The sequence below is a fragment of the Pempheris klunzingeri genome, chromosome 19 (assembly GCF_042242105.1).
Source record: "Pempheris klunzingeri isolate RE-2024b chromosome 19, fPemKlu1.hap1, whole genome shotgun sequence".
In the NCBI taxonomy this organism is placed as follows: Eukaryota; Metazoa; Chordata; class Actinopteri; order Acropomatiformes; family Pempheridae; genus Pempheris; species Pempheris klunzingeri.
Window position 1 is genome coordinate 5,666,700 of NC_092030.1, and position 22,130 is coordinate 5,688,829.

The 22,130-nt window shown below is 41.3% G+C and overlaps 1 protein-coding gene across 2 annotated transcripts; it reads left to right on the forward strand.

Annotated features, from left to right (window-relative positions):
- The first annotated feature begins 3,588 nt into the window (after nucleotides 1-3,588).
- Nucleotides 3,589-22,071, forward strand: gsna (gelsolin a). Of its 2 annotated transcripts, XM_070850114.1 has the most exons (17): nucleotides 3,589-3,733; nucleotides 10,493-10,689; nucleotides 12,193-12,347; nucleotides 12,575-12,736; nucleotides 12,924-13,073; nucleotides 13,153-13,242; nucleotides 13,737-13,869; nucleotides 14,074-14,378; nucleotides 14,478-14,611; nucleotides 15,787-15,877; nucleotides 16,093-16,119; nucleotides 17,652-17,822; nucleotides 18,737-18,911; nucleotides 19,592-19,713; nucleotides 19,823-19,900; nucleotides 19,994-20,054; nucleotides 21,098-22,071. In XM_070850114.1, exons 2-17 carry the CDS (start codon nucleotides 10,494-10,496, stop codon nucleotides 21,265-21,267), a joined length of 2,220 nt encoding a protein of 739 aa, XP_070706215.1. In that variant the 5' UTR covers nucleotides 3,589-3,733; nucleotide 10,493; the 3' UTR covers nucleotides 21,268-22,071. The 2 variants fall into 2 exon arrangements, with proteins under 2 accessions (XP_070706215.1, XP_070706216.1); XM_070850115.1 differs by lacking the exon at nucleotides 16,093-16,119.
- The last annotated feature ends 59 nt before the right edge of the window (nucleotides 22,072-22,130 follow it).

Here is a 22,130-nt window from a genome sequence, read left to right on the forward strand (position 1 = left end):
TTGCAAACCGTTGGAAAAATTTTGGAAGGATTTTGACCAAGTGATGGCATTGGATGAAAGACTATACTGTACTATACTGTACTATACTCATCCTGACAGGAAATTTCATGTCATACCAGCCAATAGTTGATGAGACATTTCACTGAAACCCACAAAGTTAAACCTCAAGGTGGCACTAGAGGAAAAGTTGGGCAATCATCAAAGATTCACTGTAGTAAGATTTATGCTCTGGGTACAAATGTACAAAAATCCATAGTAATTCATGTAGTTTTAGAGTTAAGTCTGCACCAAACTGACTGACAACGCCATCCATGGAGCCATGCTGCAAGCATCACTTATTAGAAAAAAGTAAGAGACTGGTGCAATTTCTACTAAGTAATTAAATGTACTGTTTTAGGCTGGTAAGCTTGTAACTTTTGCAAATAAAGTAAAAACCTCATGCAGGGGTTCATGGGAAAAAATGCTTTGTGTCCAAGTCTCAAGTCTCAAGTGTACAGCTCAGCCTGTTGAGGGTTGCTGGACTTCCTGCCTGTCTGTCTGAAACAGCAAGGCACAAAAACAAGATCTTCTTGTCATTTTCATCCATGACTGGAGCGCTTCAATGTGTGCATAAATTACAGCTCCTGACTTTAGAAAGTGGCTGACATAGACAATGCACATCAGTGAGAGTATTTCAGTATTGGCTAAAGGCAGCATGTGATTTACATAAATCTATTATTAACATTTTGTCCCCAAGGAGAGTTAAAGTATTTTCCTGCTGACCTAAGGCAACATGTTGTTGCCATTCCCTATAATTAGATACTGTCAAGCAAAACATACTGTTATAAATCAGTCTACCATCTTTACAGCTACTCATTATCCCTGAATACATTCATATTCTCTAAAGGTACAAAAATGACAGATTAAAGTCTAATAAATCATCAATTGTTGCTCATTTTCACATCTCTTACATCAAATGTCCTGTTAAGCAACCAGCTACCTTGTCATCACCTTTCATTCATATCTATCCATCCATCCATTGTCTGTACGGTTTATCCTTCAGGGCCACAGGGGAGCTGGAGCCAATCCCAGCTGACTTTGGGCGAGAGGCGGAGTACACCCTGGACTGACAGGGTGACCACCAATCAATCACAGGGCCAACACATAGAGACAGACAGCCATTCACACTCACAGTCATACCTACAAGCAATTTAGAGCCACCAATTAACCTAACCAACCTTTTGTTCTTATTTGTCCAGTAATTATGGCAGTAGGAGGGAAGGATACAAACCAACCTCTGTTATTCTGATTTCATCTTTTGTCCACTAGAGGGCCACCAAGATTTGAAAATGTGGGCTGACAGAAGGGTGAAGGGCCAGCAGGGTAATGTTGGGAGTCCCCATCATGTTCTATTATGTTAGCATACTATCAAAAAAAATAAAAAGGACTAAAAAGAACATGATTAAAAAAAGGAATGTGGAACATATGTGTTTAGATTTTCAACAACAAGTAATTAAAGCAATAGATGTTTGTCTTTTAGTATTACATGGATGAATTATATGGGATTTACAAGAGTCAGTTTAATCTGCTACCATAATCGCTGCATACACTGGTGAGTTTCTGTCCCCAGATGTGCAGATGGAGCAGCTAATGACACATAAGGTGGCGGTCAGTGTGACCTAATGTGACTATTCTGTATGTTACTTACAGTAAATCATGTAACTTTCATGATCAAAATGTTGAATTTGTGCTTATATCCCACACTGTGGCTTTTTTTTGTCAGACACTGCTTAGACCCACCCAGGGCTAAGCAATGCCCTCGATGTCTGGGGCACCCGAGTTGATGCAATTAAAATAAACGCCATTCATTTTCAATGCTACAAATGATCACTAGTCATTTTATCATTATTAATATTATTAGCAATTGTGCAGGAATGTGCCTTTCAAGGGGGAAGAAACAATGTTCAACAATGTAAAAATGTACAGTTTTGGTGGCAGCCTGATAGATGTGGATAACTGTGGTCTCTACTTCCTCTCTTATCCATAAGTATTTATAGTACAAACATTAAAAGCATTCTGTCAGTGGCCATGTTCACTATATGATACTGTGCCCTGCTATGGCAGTTAAAGCTGCTAAAATGCTAATATAATAAATCATTTCTGCATCAACTAAGTTTATAAATAAACAATGGACTAGATGAAACATTAACAACTAGTTCCCGTTTCTAGGATAATGGAGGGCAGTGTCTTCTTCTTGAGAGCTTCTCCCACGTTAAAGACATTCTCTGCATGGTTATTTGCTATAATGTTTTAGTATGTTATTTCCTGATATCTGCAGCAGTCACCACCTATGACTGGATCACTGAAATCTAAAAGAGCTGATGTTTCCAGGATTTTCCAGTTTTAGACGATGCTTTTGTAAAACATACACATGTTGTCCACGCCACACCCCCCAGTGCTGACTTCTCTGGCTGGCATGTGTCCAAAAAGACACATTTTTGCTTTTAGAACAGAGAAAACATCTCAAAATGATAACTTAACATGCTCTTACAAAGTCAACACATTGTAAGCTGTGCTTCCTTTTCACTTATAGCATTTGTAATTATTCAATAATGCTTCCCCTAATTTCATTGTACCGCAATGACAATAAAGGCTATTCTATTCTATTCTCTATTCTATTCAAGGCCCAGACGCAGTGTTCTTCAGGTTCTTGCTGTACATATCACTATCATATTATGCATATAACGTTATAGTTTGGCAAGAGGAGAATATACTTCAGTCTCAATCAACGATGTTTCATATAACATGTTAGGAAATAGATTATGAAGTTGCACACCCATTTTCTCATGCAGGTGTTTAAGCAAAATCTTATGAAACAAAATTATGAAATCAAATTATTTTAATGTGATTAATATGTCTCAATCACAAGAACATGCAGAAATCATGTCATCTTTGTTTAAATATAACAGGGCACCAACCCCTGACTCTCTGTGAGCACATGGAAAAACCTAAGCAACTCCATTCATACAGTAAATACTGTAGCATGCTATGAATGCATCATAGTGAAGATAGGTTCTGTTTTATCTGTAGCTCACTGAGTCACTATTTGACGATCAGCTCACATTTACACGACCTATGCACCGTTTGCAATACACAGGCTTACCTTGTTAACATCAAGTGGTACAGGCAGGGGCACTGTTGTACAAGATTCACTCTCTGCTGGACACCGGAAGTACAGACTGAGTCCTGGCTGAGCTTAAAGTTACAAACCTTGCAAGAAAAAACACGTATATATAGAGATGATGAAGATCTGGGATTTTAAAGTATGCATAATATATGGATATACACATTTAATTAAAGCATAATGTTCACCTTTACGAAACATTCCATAAAAAATACCATTGCAGTAAAAGCTTTAGAAAAGTAGGCTTAGTATTCATAGACAGTCAGATAGATAGATAGATAGATAGATAGATAGATAGATAGATAGATAGATAGATAGATAGATAGATGCAAACTGTTGAGATTGATGCAGATCATTGTGCATGAGCCGGCCGCCCCTCTGCAGGCGGTGCAGGCCAGGGGAGTGTCATAACGGGGAGTGTCCCGGGCCACAAGCATAAACAGCAGCTCTGCGCTCCGCCGCCCCGCCGACGCGACGCCTCTCTGCTCCCGCTGCAGCTAGAAGCGCTCACCGCGGCTCAGTCAGGTCTACACCGGCCGGTCAGTCCCCGATCACAACCTACACGTTCAGGTACGTCAATCCATTGTATTCAATGAACAAATCCAGCCTGTAGCACCGATTGCAGGACGTCAGTTTGATACCTTGATTATGGCTGCAGTGAGTTGACCCGTTAGTTTCCATGCAGACTGGCACAAAGGTTTGATATGCAAGCAGCGGGTGTTGAGAGTGGAATATTTGGCTTCTCTCTGTGCGGAAAAAATGTTTACTTTAAATCTTTAAATCTTTCTTTGTGTGACTCATTCAAAGGAGTGTAAATCCAGATTTGATTGTGAAAAGTGCAAAGCTGCTGCTGCCATATATGGACAGGCAGCACAGACCCTGGATGATGACTCAAAATACTGTGTGGTTACATTTACATACATCATACATCTTGTCTTTGCATACATCTTCCTCAGCTGAAGTGAGTTCAGGCCTCTGTGTGTAATAACAAATCCCAGAGCAAAATGCTTCAATGTAACTGCATTAGAGTTTAAAAGTAATTTGGTTGAGCATCTCAGGTAAAACCTGTGAGATTTTCCTCAGTAAATGTATATGCACATCTCTATTTGAGGACATCTGTGGTTGCCATAGAAACACCCAAGTAAATAATAACACTGTTCACTGAGGAAGTTACTCACAATATCCTGTATATGGTTGTTTGCAACAGCAGATGTGCGGTGAGTGATTCAGAGAGGGTGGTTGATATGTTTCAGTGTGTGTGTGTGTGTGTGTGTGTGTGTGTGCATGTGATAGAGGAAGGCAGAGAATGTATGAGGAAGAGCTATAGACAGACCTTTGTTAGCCAACTAGAAAGCGCTGTGTCAGATCCGCACTCAGCAGATGGACAGAGATTAAGGGATGCCTGGACCCTGTACTATACCCCACCTCATACTCAGATGTAAGCCTCAAACAAGTGTGTGCACGCTCTCTGTCTGTGGGTGCGTGCTAAAGGGCAGGACAGCTGAACTGGTGGGTGTTTGTATGCGAACTCTCCATATTTGGAAGAAGGAAAAAAGAAAGGAAATATTGCTTGCTGAAGCTAGAAAATCATAATTAGGGAGAGTGTCCTCACACGAAGAATGACAGCATAGGTCTTATTGTAAACATGCTTACATCTCCTGACAAGCAGCCTCTTGTGGTCATGCAGTCATGCAATTACCGTCCTCCACGTTCTCTTTCTGTGTAGAGGGAGGGTGTGGCTGGCATGTCTGCATTAACTAGTCTTAGTCTGGGTAACCTATAACCGTTGTTTCAGCATTTAAATCACAGTACTTTAGTGTAAAGCAGGTCATAACTAAATAATGAAATATAGCATTTGAATACAGACTGACTTAGAAATCAAAAGACTTCTAGCCCAGTTTTAACCAAAAATGTCAAGATGCTTTTTGGCCTGAAAAATCAATGCTTATTAAGAATTGTGTGAATGTGACACTGGTTGGCTGCCTCTAACAGTGAAGGCAACCTTTCTTTAGCCTTAGCCAAGAATTTGTTGCCAAAACCTAACCAGCCGACGTGATTTAAGTGGGTTGTATGAATACCTGTCCATGGTCATTGTGTTACTTACAGTAGATTGCAGTCAGCACGCCCCCAGTTTGGACAAGCAGGACAATAGTACATGCGGGTACAATATAGCAGTATAGTGCTGTGGGCGGGGTCAGCAGAAAACATATTTAGCCACCTAAAAAAAATGAACACCAGTTTAATATATGCTATATTTAGAATATTTTCACCGCTTTACGTTACCATCAGACAACCCTTTTAATCAGGGAACTGAAGCTGTTACTGCAAAAATGTGCATTTCGAAGTCTGCAGACTCCATTGACAAAAACAGCTATTTTTTCCGCGTAGAAGATGGGAGGTGGAGGTGGAGTTGCTCGACTACCTCTGTCTCGATCGGTTATTTTGTTTGTGTTATTGTAAGACTTTGGTGTTGTCAATGGTTAGTTCAGATCTTAAACAACATTTTAGTTTGTTGAGCGCAGCAGTGGTCATCCAGCAACTCCCCTGCTGTACGAGGTAAAATTACTGTTCTTGTCAATGGAGTCTGGCGATTTTGAAGAGAGCATAGCGATGAAATGGATTCCCTTCCCAGATGAAAAGGCTGACCTCAATCCTCCGCGACACATTGCTTAGCATCCATACAGGTAGACCTGTCTGTTTTTCCGTACTGGGGGCATGTAGACCACGGTTTCCTGTAAGTAATACTCTATCAAAGGGTAAGTACTTAATATAATTCACTATCTCTTAAACCATCAGAGGTGGAGTCATGCTTGGGCAGGACATTCACAAAACACTGTTAACGTCGTCTAGGCTACATAAGACAGTAACTTTTAAAATCATTCAAACAGATGAAGACACTGTGATTCAGTAGAAAGGTTAGGATGTTTCCCCATCAGCTTCAAATCAATGTCACCTGGTGACAGTGTTTTCAGGTAGATTGTTTGTGAATCAACCTTCTCATATCCTTTAATAACCATCCATATATCAGGACGGTTATTTATAAAGTCATAAACAGCCGCTTTGATTGCCTTTGTCTTACACTGATAAGACACTGATACACTAATATAGAGAGCCGAGTCTGTGCAGAGTGTTATCTGTCCAGAGCAAAGCTGGAGGGCAGCTGCACAGGCCTCAAGAGGCAGAGAGCAGCATGCATGGAGAAAATGAGTCATCGAGAATCCCCGTCCTGAAGGAAGAATCCCTTTTCTTGGGAGAAAATCAGCATAGAAGGCCACACAATCATATCTCACAGAGAAAACTATTATATGTTTGTTTTTGAAGTGGGACACCAACAGGCTCATCACAAGCCTCATGAATCCAATGTTGCTATCTGCACAGTGGATCAAGTTTTCACGCAGGCCTCAAGCGAAGGCAGACACAAAAGACAGGCTGGTGAAAAATGGGGGAGGGGACTGTCAAATAACTGAGGCTGGAATGACACACTCACTCCATGTTGATCTGGAGGCAAAAGAGGGGACAAAGAGTCTGCAGTGAGGGGGTAGAAACTCCACAAATACCTCAGAGGTGTGGGGTGGTCTCCAAACACCATCTGTTTTTCCCAGCATGCCTGTGAAGAAGCACAAACCAACAGTCACATGACTTGTTCTATTTAAACTGTTAGCTGTGCGTGTGTTGAGCCAAAGAAACAACCCCTCCGTGAGTCACTTTATCCAACGGTGCTGCCAGAAACACTTGATGGTTAATGTTTCATTCAGCGAAAAAAGTGTAGCTCATTGATTTTTCAAAGTGTGAGGTGATACAGATGCTTTGTATCCCCTCTGATGTCTGCTTTATTAAGTCACAGACGGGACAAATATCGAACTGTAAGGTAAAATAGCTTAGATGTGCACAGACAGAACATTTCTCTCCAGCAGAGAGGAAGATCACAGTCAAAGGCAGTCACATTTATTTAGCGCCACAAAACAAAGATCTTCGGAAGAAGGAGTTGCACAAAAATAATGTGTTGCAGAGTGAATGTATTCGGCTGTTGCTGGATGGAAAGACTTCTCAGGCAAGTCGGCTTTCCTGGATTTCTTTTTAAAAAGCAGCTCTATTTTCAGGCATTCAGAGAGCAACACACGCGGGGTGTTTTGGAACATTTATCACTACGGTCGAATGACTTTCACAGACACTTTTGTCATGAAACACACACTAGACAGAAACTGCAAAACTGCACTTAAAGTGGAGTTACAAAGTGAAAACTCTGACGTTGCTTTCACTGGTGTACTGTATGTTTGTGTCATGACTACAGTTTTAGACGTTAATGTGCCCTATGTTACCCTCAGAGACTCAAATTTAAGTTCACTTCTCTGCTGTACGTGCAGGGTGTGTCAGATCGTGCTAATGAATGACTGTATATCAATTCAAGCAGAAGTTACTGATCCATTACCAGTTGCTTGGGAACAAAAAGCTATGGTGTTCTCTCACCACAGTTGTTTAAAATGTTCTTCAAATATTTAGGAAGTAGCAGTTTTGAGGATGTGGTAGCAATCTCATTTAGATGCATTTTAGTATTTTATTTGTTCAAACCAAGTGCTAGCAGGGGTCGCTTGTGTCACTAAAGTCATTAATGTCGGAGAAATCATGTAAAGAAATAGTTTAATATTTTGGGCTTAGCTTATTAGCTTTCTATGCGAGGAGGTGAGCCTGTTTTCTTTTCCTGAAGTTTGTAGTGTACAAGTTAATCACTCATTTTAGTAACCTAAATGGCTTAATCATCTTATCTTGACCGTCTAGGCCCCCTTGTCCAATCACCGGCCCGAACAGATCTAACAGGAACTCACACTGATTGTTCTTTAATAAACTCAGCTCACAGGAGGACTGAGGTTTACCCAAACATTTAAATCATATGATCACCATTAATAAATGTTTCTTAGTTACTGTTATTAAGTAAGAAAATAATAGAAGGAATAGAGGAATAATCATTCCTGTGTCCCAGAATAAAAGTGCTCAGTGTTTAATTTAAATCAATTTATTATCTCTAAACCGGTATTTGGCTATTGGTGTCTCTGTTTCCAGGCTTGACAAATTAGGGACTAAACATTGCTCATACTCACCTAAGGCAGAGTTAAATCTTCCTGCGTGACTACAGACGCTGCAGATTCGCTGTCTACGTTTTGTGGCATTCAAGCTTCTCCAGGCTGGAAACTCCTCGAGGCTACTTTTAAGCCAATGTAGGAAAATTCTGCTTTCCACATCCTCCATCAAGCTAGGATGACCCCAGCCAAACTTGGACACAGTTGCAGACGTTGCTTTGTCATGGAAGCTCAGACAGCGCATGACCTCATATGACTCCAGGGTACCCTGCTGTTTAGGCTACATTTTCACTGTTATGTCTCTATAGTCTCAACCGTAGAGACATTTGAATGTCTTTGTTCACTTTCTATTCAAAAATCAGGAAAGTTAACTGTGAAAATGTGTTGCTGTCAAAATAATGCACTTTTCCATTCTGAAACATACCATAGCTACAAAAGTACACTGCTGCAGTGAGTGTGGCTGTTACATAGATGAGAGCAGAAGGAGGGGGGGGGGGGGTCCCCACATTTGTTGGCTTGGTTAAATGAATTCTGAGCCACTTCCCCCTTCCAGGGTCAGGAGCAGATTCCTGCCATGTTTGTGGGCAGACAGCCGCCTAAAAGAATGGGCAACTCTTGCTTCGATGTGGACAGTTAGTCATGCAAATTGAGAGGCAGCTGGTCCAAGCAGCATTCCTGTGGAAAATTGCATTCTGTGTTCATTTTGAACTGCATGACTCCCAGTTTTCACATGTTTTTTTTGTAAAACCTGACCCTAAGCTTTGTCAATAGCTCTTTACAGTTAATGGTTTGAATATCTTATAAGCACACCATCATTTAAATGAGTGAGAAAAAATAAAGAACAAATGCATCATGAAAGTTCACATAAGCCCCTTTCATAGAGTCAGGTTCTAATTTGAGAACACTGCTTCACTTCAGAGAATTTGTTTGCCCTCTCTCTGCTGTGTTTTCTGTGGAGTCATTTTATGAAAATTACTACGGTACGATTTGGAATGTGTAATCTGACGCTGCAGACATTTAAGTCTAACCATAAAACAGTTGCCGGAGGTGGGAAATGTATTCAGAGTTTTTAGTTAAAGCTGCAAAACAAGTTAAATCACCTTGTGGAGTTTTTTTGCTAACAAACGTATGTTTGCACTAGCTGTCTCTCATCTCTGGAGAACTTGAAACCTACATTGTCTATAAAATAGATAGATAGATAGAAATACTTAATTGAGCTGTCAAGCAAAGTAGTGTTAAAAGTGTATTATTAGTTGAAGTACAATGCAAATAAAATACAGGTAATTGTCCAAATGTTTTATATCTTACAAATAACAGTACTTCATTCTCTCTATGCAGGCCAGACTCCAAATACACAGTTTTTAATTCTCCTTGAAACACACCCAAACTGATAGTCATCTGATTTACTTGTTGGTAATTAATAAACTATCCTACAAACAGCTTCCACACACCCATAACAAAGAGTTTAACAAAGAGTTTAGCGGGATGCTCAACTCCCATTTTAAAAATCTCAAACATCCACACATGCTGTTCAGTAATCCAATGCAGCACAGACACCTACTTGAAACCCTTGATCAGGCGCCACATGTCTTCATGCTGTGTGATATGGCTGAAGTGAAACATGATGCTGTGTGCTGTGAGACCACAAGATTTGTTAACTGGTAGAGATTTAGAGTATTTCGATTTGGACTTGGACTATGAATTCTAATTGAAAAGGCTGTGTTACACATTAATCTAATAAAAGATTTTGGAAGTGTATTGTCCTTTTTTTTGAGCTTGACCCATGCCGATTAAATTGGCAACATTTTTTGAAGAACAAGGAGAATATCTTATACACCCGTCTTTTCCTACATATGACTGCACACTGTGTTTCTTTTCCAACCATCACTGGTTATGACAGCACCTGAGTCATACCAGCAGGGACTTCCACTTCCTGCTCTATAGAGGAAACACCCCGAGCACAGGGCAACAGTGACTCACTCTGCTCTGCATTAATATCTAACTATAACCCTAAACTTTATCTTTGTATCCATGGCAACAACTCAGCCAAACGGGGTGCGGCTTTATGTTTTCCAGGGCAAACATCTCACAAATGAGGAGTCCCAGTTAAAAGGTTACTTCAAGGCTCAACGACCCTTATCTCTGCAGTGTTTGGCCACCGACCCAGAGCCTTAAACCACAGCTTGTCACACACCTGTGCTGTATGTTTAGGGCCCAGCACTGAATCTCAGACGTGTAATTTTCCTGCAGGCAGGATGGCAGCACATCACCCAGAGTTCGAGCGGGCCGGACAGAAACCGGGCCTCCAGGTGTGGAGGGTGGAGAACTTTGACCTGGTACCCGTTCCCGAGGCACTGTACGGAGGATTTTACACCGGAGACGCCTACCTCATCCTCAACACCATCAAACAACGCTCCGGGAACCTGCAGTTCGACCTCCACTTCTGGCTGGGTGAGTGCAGTGAGAGGGACGTTATCATGTATTTATTGCAGGGAAATTAGCAGAAGTTTTTTCTAAGGTTTTTTTATTGTTGATATTAGATTGAAGATCACTTTGCAGCATTTTCCCTTCTTTGTAAATGTTTTTTTTCTGTAAAATTTAATAAAATGTATACAAGGTCTCTAAAAAAGTAAACTGGTAATGAACTTAATTATTATTATTATAGGGGTTATAGGGATTGTTTTAATGTTTAAGTGTATGTTGTCTTGTTATAACCTAAAAACAATAAAACATTAAAAAAAGAACTATTATTATTATTAATCTAGCACTTCTTGGATGGTTAAAAAAACAGAAACAATAGAAAGCACAGATAAGATCTCAGCGATAATCTAAGACAGAGCAGATAACTCAAATGATAATACTTCCAAACAATGTTCAAAGCAACCAGAGGAAACATTTGTGCATCCATTTTTCCTTTTCTTTGTATTTGTCTTGTTTCCATGGACATGTGGTCAAACATGAAAGCGCTGATCTCAGTTTTCCAGTGCAGCTACAAACCTGCTTGACTTGCACAGCAGATGACCGTCTGTATCCGAGCTCCTGGAAAGTAATTTGACTTGACAGCGCAGCTGCTGATGACAATGTGCATGTAACGTACTGAATCTGGGAGGATGAGGAGAGGAAAACATGTTGACAAAGGAAATAACAGATAACACTGTATGCTGTTTACTTGGGACGGCCTCTGAAACTTAAAGGGCTAACAAGGATACGGTTGAATTTTATAGCTGACATTTTTTTAATGATCTAAAACCAGCTAAAAACAGCTGTCGGATAAAATTATACTCAAGTACAGTACCGGAGAAAATGTAGCTGTATTACTTTCTACATCTTTATTGTAGAACACTCTGACAGTAACTTATTTTCTTAAAAATCACTCTACCTACAGTATCAGACATACTTACATAGATACAGCGGTCTGAATACCACTGAAATAAGAAAATCAGCCTTGTTTGAGATGAGACATAGGATCAACCCATTAAGGTGTTTTCAACCTTTTATCCATCAATGTAACATGCAATTTTCACTGATTTAAGATAAGTCCTGTATTGACAGAAGACAGTGTATCTGACTGGGTCAATTCTCTGGGATTCAGCTCAAGGCAAACATGAAAAGGAGAAGCTGAGCTGTGTCTTTTTTTTTCAATTATTGATTTCATGTGCTTTTGGTCAGCTTGATTGATCATGGAAACAGCATTTACCAATACACAGGATCTGATGTAACCCTCCCACATGCTGCTGAACTACTCTGTGTGACCAGAAATAGAAAAATGTTGCAACCATTAATGCGTCTGTTGGGATCTGACCCCCCCCCAACACATCGATCTCACTCACTCACTGCTCCCCTCACTGGGGGAATTCATCAAACACAAAATGTGGCTCACTGGGTAAGACGTACAGTATGACTGCATAAGGACCAGGATTAACATGGAGCATCTCTGTGCTTCCACGTTTGCAGGTGATTTTTGCACCCAGGATGAGAGTGGCTCGGCGGCCATCTTTACAGTCCAAATGGACGACTTCCTTGGGGGGAAACCCATTCAGTACCGTGAGGTCCAGGGACACGAGTCCAAAACCTTTCTGGGCTACTTCAAGTCTGGAATCAAATACATGGTGAGATGTCATGTTTGTAGCTGCAAAACGTCTATTAAGATACATGTTTTTTGAGCTTTTTTGCTTTTGTTTAACATAAAACATGCATCCAGTATATGTAGAATAGAAGATCCATGTGTCTAAATTTACCAGTAAAAAAATACTTCTTCTTTTTATTTTGTTAAGTGCAGAGCCACTTGTCCTAAAAGGCAGGTATTTTATTTTGAAATACAACTCTTATGTTGCAGAAAGGCGGCGTGGCTTCTGGGTTCAAGCATGTCGTCACCAACGAAGTGGTCGTGCAGCGATTGCTCCAGGTCAAAGGCCGTCGTGTTGTCCGGGCAACGGAGGTGGCAGTCAACTGGGACAGCTTCAACCAGGGAGACTGCTTCATCCTGGACCTGGGGGATGTGAGTCGGACTGAGCAGAGCCGTCGGATCAGTATTAGATACACATAATAGTGTGATGATGTGACTGAGTCCATTTAGCAACCACAAGCTATGAGGATAATGGGAGACGTGGTCTTAATGCTACTGGAAGTTCCCTCAGGAAAGATTTCACCCACCTACCTACTTTTCTCTTCCTTTTGCCCTACAGGAGATTTACCAGTGGTGTGGCTCCCAGAGCAACCGCTTTGAGAAGCTGAAGGCTACTCAGGTCGCCAAGGGTATCCGTGACAACGAGCGCAGCGGGAGGGCCCGGGTTTATGTCTGTGAGGAGGGTGTGGAGAGAGAGAAGATGCTGGAGGTGAATTCATCAGTGAATTATGAGATCAAATTAAGCTTCAAGCTGACTTACGTGTTAAAACCTCTGCGTCTGTCCTCAGGTGTTAGGCCCTAAACCAGACCTGCCCCCCGGCGCCTCTGATGACATCAAAGCTGATGCTTCAAATAGGAAGAGGGCCAAACTCTACAAGGTGAAAATCTGATTCTAAAAGTAGTATTTGAGGCTCAAACAGTTTCACCACCACTTAAACTAAGTTAAAGGGACTTTGTTCCATGTTCTCTCTTCACTTTTGCAATTACTAGAACTTTCTTTGCTGTGAAAAGGCTCTTCGTGCTGTTAATTATGGGGATCACTGTCCTCTGGGGAAACATAACTTTTGAGTTCACAAAATACACATTAAATAGTTTCAAACAAATCTCCTATTGAAACATTTTCAGTGAGAATTTGTTAAACATCTAAAATGTTGTGCTTTATGTAAAAGAGTTTAATTTCAAAGTCATTACATTGTGGCTTCTTCTTCTTCTCCCAGTTCGAATTTATTTATTATTTAATATTATTTATTTACTAGTTATTTAATGGCAGCTGATATTTACCAGGTTAAAAAGCCCAGGTGGAGGCACTGCAGCCGGAACAACCTGTTACTTTCAGCAGCTCTTGGATGGTAAACTCTGTCCCCTTCTGCAGGTGTCCAATGCCAGTGGAGGCATGACCATCGCGCTGGTGGCAGCTGAGAACCCGTTCGCCCAGAGCGCCCTGGAGTCCGGCGACTGCTTCATTCTGGACCACGGCTCCGATGGCAAGATCTTCGTCTGGAAAGGTCAGTGCAGGGTGCTGCAGTGGATCCGCTGTGAGTTAATTTAGCAGAGTAAGAATGAAAAGACTGATCCTCCTGTCATGTATGTAAACTAAATATGAAACTAAATAAGTAACAAAATATTCATAGCACCATTCATTTATTATGTATGTACATGTTCTGTCTTGATTTGATACTTACCTCAGCTATCTTTTCTCTGGCTTACAGGCAAAGACGCCAACATGGACGAGCGAAAGGCAGCAATGAAGGCCGCGGACGAGTTCATCAAGAAGATGGGTTACCCCAAACACACTCAGGTCCAGATCCTGCCAGAGCATGGCGAGACGCCGCTCTTCAAACAGTTCTTCAAAAACTGGCGGGACAAAGATCAGACTGAGGGCCTGGGCGTGGCCTACATCGCCAACAGCATCGCCAAGATCGAGAAGGTGCCCTTCGACGCCGCCGGCCTGCACGACTCCCCCGCCATGGCCGCCCAGCACGGCATGGTGGATGACGGCAGTGGAGAGAAACAGGTGAGAGGATGGAAATCCCTTCTAGCTTGTTGATCTTGTGCTTTGGACTGTGCCCAGAGATCTTTCATCGTTGAATTTATTTATTTTTTTTTGTGACAGATCTGGCGCATTGAGGGGTCCGACAAGGTGCCGGTGGATCCCTCCACATATGGACAGTTCTACGGAGGAGACAGCTACATCATCCTGTACAATTACCATCATGGCGGACGCCAGGGACACATCATCTACATGTGGTGAGAACAACAGAAAGATAAAGATGGATTAGGCAAGATTTTGTTGTAAAATAGTATTCCTGTCTTAACTGCCTGAATCACAAAGTTAGGTGTCATGTGATTCATATCAAATCTGCTTAAATGTGCTACCAATTTTCTTTTAGTGCACATTGACGAGAGACAATTAAAGGCACCCTTTGGAGTTTTTGACCACTGGTAGTGCTGTAGAGTAACATTTTAAAGGGTGGTTCCCTGTTTTCTTCACATCGAGGCACATGCACGTGCATTAACACGTGGGTGATGTGATGAAATGCAGCAGTGAAGACTGCAAGCCTGCAAAGATGGATGTAAACAATGCAGGTTTCAAAAAATTGAAGAAAAACCAGCTCTGCAAATGTTTTATTGGAGAGTAACTGTACTCAAAAGATACTTGAAAGTATCCACCAAATGGTGTTTCTCACCAAAGAGTTTTGGTGAGAAACACTGATTATAAACAGAAACCGTGCTTACAGGAAAACCCCACAGGGCACCTTACAATATAAATGATGTGCAGAAGTGAAAAGCAAATAGTTTTCTTCAAGTATTGTAATTAATGCAGAATTTTATTTTTTACAAGCAGTGTAGTGTTTACATTTTGGGATAATTTACATTTTAACTACATCACATTTTCAGTTGGAAAATTATACCTCGAAGATTAAGGCATCAGAGACAAATGTACAGGAATCTCATAGGCATTATTACATACATAGGCATGAGGCACCGTCAGACATAACAGCAGTCTTTTGATATATTTGATTTCTGCTTTTAACGTGAATAACATTTTGACTTTTATGTTTCTTAATGCTCAGACCTTTAAAAAAAAAACACATCTGTGTTGAGAAATTAAAAACAAGTAGAATCGAGATATTAGCAGGCTTGGAAATCAGAGCTCAGAGGAACACAGTGAGTTCAGTCGTCTATAAAGCAATTACAGTCAAAGCTGTTACAGTCAAAACAGCTCATGTGGCCATACCACATGTTGACGTTAGAACTGCTTTGACGTCTGTTCTAAAAGTAGAACACAGAAGCCCATTTTTTTGTCTAATTTCAGCTCTAATTGGTGGGATATGGGGTTGTTTTGTGAGCGCATACTGAGTCCCAGTTTGTGCCTCTGGGTGTGACAAGTTCAATTTATTATTTATTGTTCTGTTTCCCAGGCAGGGAATGGACTCCAGTCAGGATGAAATCGGGGCCTCTGCGATCCTCGGCGCCCAGCTGGATGAGGAGCTCGGTGGTGGTCCCGTGCAGGTAAAACGCATGGTTCTTTTGGTGGCTTTAAGTTTTCAAGAGCTCATAATCATCCGATGATCCATGCTGTTAAAGTCTCTGCTCTGCTCTGCCTCACTCATCACCGTCACCTCCTCCCTGACCTGTACGTCCTTTTATTCTTTCTCCTCTCCCTAATGGTTTCCCTGCTGCTGCCTCTGTCCTCCTCGGTTTTCGACCTTTTCTTATGTCTTCAGGTTGTTGGTGCTCCTATAACTACTCAGGTATTTTCCCTCCCTTCCCCCGCTCCTCATCCCCTCATACGATTTCGTCCAGAGCCAGTGACAAACATCTTGATGTTGGAAGATTTTATCTTCATTATTCCGCCTCCTTTAAGAGACAGGGAAGCTGATAATGAATTCAATCAAGTTTACAGCGCAAGCATCTTGATGAAACACAAACAGGACATTCCGACGGGGATGTTAATGGGAGGTTCCCTCCTCCTCTGTCGCCAACTCTGTCTGCTCCATGTAAATAACAGCCCTGTTTCCAAACTGTGCAGGATTACGATGGCCGAGCCTGCCAGTGAGTGCTAATGTTAGAGTTCGGAAATAAAACAAGAGCAGTCCGTAAACTCCGGGATGTTTAGAGTGAGTCCTGGCTCTGTACTTACGGGAGTTTTCATTCATGCATTTCTGTGTTCTGCATTCACACTTCACTGTGCACTGTGGCATGACTCTGTGTGTGTGTGTGTGATGGAATTTTGCATTATTATACAGAAGTGGATTTTGTCCCACATCACTTGTCTTAGTTGCACGTCTCTTAGTTGCCAGTAAGAACAGTGAGATGCTGTTCGTTTGGCCTCACTACTATAACACCTCCTTTATGTTCAAGTGTTAGAAACATCTGCAGATGTCACATTTATCTTTGCCCACTCTCACTTTCAAAATAGTGAACAGTTATCTTGTCTTTGTCAGACTTGTTAAATTTGACTTAAATAGGACTGAGTATGATTTCAGTGTTTTTTGATAGTACTTCTGATACAAGATATCAAAATGATGCTATGAAGACATTAAGACATTCATTCATTTAACAATAGAGAGCAAAACATCCCGATAAATATTGTCAGCACACAAGAACTTTGTTTTGAAAAATGGCTAAATTATGCTCAAAATGACTGAATATCCAAGAATAAGTGTCGTAGAGTAAGAGTGAGTATACAAGACTATGAATCTCAGCGAGCATTACCTGTCAACCTATGGAACCTGTTATTGATACATTATGGTCCAGACGCAACAAGATATTAAGGTTCAATATGCACACATGTCAGTAATGGACAACAAATATTTACTATACTGGAGAACAGAGGTCTGTTACTGGTTGCTGAGTGACATTTTAGCAGTTTCATATCATAGCAGATGATGCACAAAGAGTGTTTGTTGTTTTTTAAGTGTCTGATTGTGACAATAACACGTAAATGCATCAGTGTTGAATTATCATTTCTCCGCTCTCACATACAAACTCTAGGCTAGTATCATTTCCTGTGATTACTAATTTAGGAGAACTGTCTGCCATTAATATTTATGGCAAAAGCTGCACACTTCCTAATTTCATTGTACACACACAGTGCCAATAAAGGCTGTTCTATTCAACTAGTGAACACGTGGCTCAGCTCCGTGCTGCCATCTTGTGTCTGTAGTCGGGACTGCAGCAGACATTTTCCACCTACAAGGGAGAGTTAACGATGTAAAAACACATGAGGTTTTTTGAGATGACAATGACTGCCCGAGTTTTAATTCTGCCGTGTTCTTACCAGGTGAGGGTGGTGCAAGGGAAAGAGCCGGCCCATCTGATGAGCCTGTTTGGAGGACAGCCCATGGTGGTGTACAAGGGAGGAACGTCCAGAGAGGGAGGTCAGTCTGCTCCTGCAGAGACTCGACTGTTCCAGGTGCGCTCCAACTCTGCAGGACACACCCGGGCAGTGGAGGTAAGAGGACGTACATCGTTCAGTGTCTAACTTCACCACTGCAGCAAGAGATATTCTATATTTTTCTTACTCTCAACAAGTCCCATGAAAAGACCAAAACCAACAATGACTTGATTCCACAGCAGTGACAAACATTGTCTGTGTATCCAAAGCCTGATGTTTCTTATTCCTCTGTGCCATAGAGCTCCACTGTTGTCCAGAAACTATTAAAAACACATCAGTGAGCCACACTGTTACACTGGGTAACGTGGTCCTTCATTACTACGAACACACACGCTGTAGTTTACTTTGAGTCAGTCCCACATACGCAGTCCTGCTGCTGTAAATACTCACCAGAGCACCAAACGTGTATTAATCCGCAGCTGAAAACAGTCCCCAACAAATGCACCATTAACTGCTGTTTCAATAATGTTTTCTCAGTTTATTTATCTTATTTATTATTCTTTTTTTTTTAAATTAAAATTAACTGAATATATAAGTATTCAGATGTAACTATTGGGACTGAGAGGCACAAACAGGGTGGAGAAATAGGAAGGTGTTGACAAATAGACTTAGTCTTTGTATGGGATTAATTTAACAATAAGAAAAATACAGAATAACACCAGTCTTGTCCTTAAATATCTGTGCAGTGTTATAAGACACTTTTATAAAATACACCTTACCTGTATAACACAATTTTATAGTTTTCTAAAGCAAAAGAAGCCACTTTGTCTCATATTTAGTCATTTTGTTGTATTGTGAAGCAATATTCATCACAATGTATTTTTTTTTAATTGTGGACATATTATTGTGGTTGCTGCTTAATACAAACCAGCATTGGCAGAAAAAGAGCATCAGGGAGAGCAAAGTGACCAAACGGAAACGAGAGTCGGACATTTTCAAATTAAACTGTATATTTCTGTGTGTCTTTGCAGGTTGACACAGCGTCATCCAACCTGAACTCCAATGACGCTTTTCTTCTGGTGACCCCCGGAGGCTGCTTCCAGTGGGTGGGAGTGGGCGCCAGCGACACGGAGAAGCAGGGAACTCAGCAGCTGTGCGACATCCTGGGGGTGTCGGCCTCTGAGCTGTCTGAGGGAGGAGAGACGGGTGAGGCAGAGAGACGGATGCAGATGAACAATTTCTCATTTTCTGCGATTTGGCGTCAAACTGACACCCGAAAGCAGTTAACATACTCAGAGCCGTATCTGCGTCGGCTACAAACTGTGGTCAAGCTGTTGAAGTGGTTAATGTGAAATTAAATAGTTTTCTTTTTGTATTTGAGCTACAGTAAGTGCTTGTGTTCATCTATATTTAAACAAAGGAGACTTGATTTCATCACCCCTTTAGATGTTATCAGAAACCTTGTGATTTTCTTTCAAGGATCAAGAAAAAAAAATCTGGATTCTCTGCTAGCAATTTCAAATATACAACCTCAGGCCAAAACGTAGCAGATTCCATTTTTTATAAACACCCTGCTTTTAAGGGTTGGCCTGGTTCGAGGGCAACTTTAGACAAAGAGAAGCAGAAATTCAACATTTGAGCAATTTCAGCTTGTTCTTCTACCTCTAAGTGGCCATGAAACCAATTAATGCAGCTTTAAGGCAGTAGTTCGACGTTTATGGAAAATAGGCTTATTTGCTTTCTTGCTAAATGTCGACACCACTCTCTCATGTGGTGTTTCTCATAATATCAAACTACTGCTTTAAACCCTCTAAGTGTCTATATTATGATTGTCTATTGGAATACATGCACTATAATAACCTGAAATGCATCTGTCCTCTTCACAGATCAGTTCTGGGAGGCTCTGGGAGGAAAGACTGAATATCGCACTTCTACCAGACTCAAGGACAGGATGGACGCTCATCCACCCAGACTGTTCGCCTGCTCCAATAAGACCGGAAACTTCATCGTAAGCGTTTGGCTGCTGCAACTCGTTTAAAAGGATATTTCCCAACAAAGCCTTCTGGTGAAAGGCCTCGCACACAGTACATGTAACTGAATCCCTCTCCTCCTCTCAGATTGAGGAAGTGCCCGGGGAGATGACCCAAGACGACCTCGCCACCGACGATGTCATGATCCTCGACACCTGGGAGCAGGTAAAGAAACCAGAACGTTGACCATACGGATTCAGAGCACAGCCGCTGCAATGAAAAGACAAAATATGCTTAAAGCTTTACCGTTTTTTTTAGGTGTTCGTCTGGATTGGAAATGAGGCTCAAGAGGAGGAGAAGACCGAAGCGATGGCGTCTGGTAAGCTCACCTGGGGAGAAGAGCTCAGCGTCATATTAGCAGGACATGATGTCTCTATACATGTGGCACGTAACAGCTGAAATCATTAAGACCCGTGAAATAGTAGGAGTGAAAAAGGGAAGCGCCACCACGACTTAACACCCCAGTCCAGGTGTACTCTAACACCCAGTGACATCACTGTTGGGTGTAGTTACGGGTGCAACAAAGCACATTTCTAATCACACCGTTTCAAAGGTGAAACCTTCAACCAGAGAGAGGACAGAAAAACAGAAAACCTTTCAGCTGAGGCCAAGTTACTCTTTAAGTCTAAGGAGCGCATGGTGGTCGGATGGTTCTTGCACCCAAACGCCAACATCTACCAAGAGAAAATCAGTGTGGTTAGTCTTTAAACTGTGCAGGTTTTTCAGTTTGTTGAATTGGTTAAAGGCACAGTGTTCTCTATAAAAACGACACACTGCGTCTGTGTCAGAGGATTAATGCTACATTTACACTTAAAATATAGTTTGACTTAAGGTAAAGCTCAGGGAAAACTCTTCAAGTGTGTGAGCTTTGTTTTAATATAGCACAATTTTTTGCTTTTGGGGGGGGGAGTATTTTATTATTATATTATCTGTACAAAAACCAAAATGTATAAACAACAAGCTGTGGTTTTATGTTTCTTGGCTGTGAGCAATGACTTCCTTGAGTCTAGACGTCACTGTGAGGTTGCCAGCAGCGAGGCAATATGTCAGTTTTACACAGATTAAACAAATGCGGTAGAACATGTTCATTAGTGAGATTTGTTCCTTATCCTTTTGCATTTTGAGTGGAAGAGTAGAACATTTTTATCATTTATATGAATAGAAATATTTGTGTGTTTACAGTGCATCACTGGCACAAATTATTTGAACGTCATGAACATGTTTTTAGCTGTTTAATCCGATTCTTTGATTTCCTCTTTGCTTGTTTAACTTGAGGTAAATAGAAGTAAATATGCATTTTCCTGCTGATTCCACTTAGCGCTGTCCCTCGCACTAATTCGAGTTTTTCCTGGTCTTCCTCAGCGGTCCGTTACATCGAGACAGATCCGGCCAACAGAGACCGCAGGACGCCCATCGTCAAGATCAAGCAGAGCTTCGAGCCGCCCACATTCACCGGCTGGTTCCTGGGCTGGGACCATGACTACTGGACCAGTGACCCCCTGGAGCGCGCCATGGCTGAACTGGCCCTGTGAGAGGGAGCTCACCTGACCCTCTGTTCCTCCCGCTCTCCCTCTCAGCCTGTGACCTTCGACCCCACTGCTCCGCTGCAAGCACCGAGCTCCAGTCATAAGACTTTTTTAGCTGCCAATGCGCCCTGAAAACTAGATTCTTTTCTACTTTTTGTTGTGTTTTTAAGGGATACAGGCCAATGAAGCGGCCTTTTAAGCCACGTTGTCTCACTTGCTACAGTGATGCCTTTATGCCTGTTATGAAACCAGCCAATAGCAATAGAGCTTTAACAGATACACAGGATTCCTGTAGGGTTTTGCACTAAACACATTCTGCTATTATGACTTCTATCAAAGCCAATTTTTCTCAATCGTGTCATATTTTGACAATAAAACCTGTTGACTAGTGAAATGTAATGGTAGCAAACATATGGCAAGACAGTTTAAAGCCTTGGTGTGCTTCAACATTGGGAAAACTCACTGCCAAATAACACTCACAGAAAGCAATACAGCCAATGCCTTAATATTCTTTCCTTTAGTTTACAGTAAACCTGCTTTTTTTTAAAAAAAAAAACAACAAAAGGTACTGTTCCAGTTTAAGATGCCTTTACACATCAGTTGTTTGTACCCTCAGTTTAGATGCCTCTTATATTTATTTTTTAAAAATGTCACAGATTAATACCCAGGAAAACTTGTGTGATGCTGCATTGGCCAACTGTAACTGGGAAACCGACGCTTTGCTGCTTTAAAAACCAGTTACGTCTTACTTGACACTTTCTAAGGTTTCCTAAGCCTCGTTATCGTTTCAATAAAACCAAATGAAACATGTCACACGTTTCATGTCTGTTTTTACTAAGACTTACATGCAACACTAATCTGCAAAGAAT

Bases quoted from the DNA above. Each gene is read 5' to 3' on its own strand.
- gsna (XM_070850114.1), top strand. From the start codon at position 10,494: ATGGCAGCACATCACCCAGAGTTCGAGCGGGCCGGACAGAAACCGGGC. The intron at 14,612-15,786 runs GTGAGAACAACA...TCTGTTTCCCAG, and splicing joins GGACACATCATCTACATGTG to GCAGGGAATGGACTCCAGTC. The intron at 20,055-21,097 runs GTAAGCTCACCT...GGTCTTCCTCAG, and splicing joins GACCGAAGCGATGGCGTCTG to CGGTCCGTTACATCGAGACA.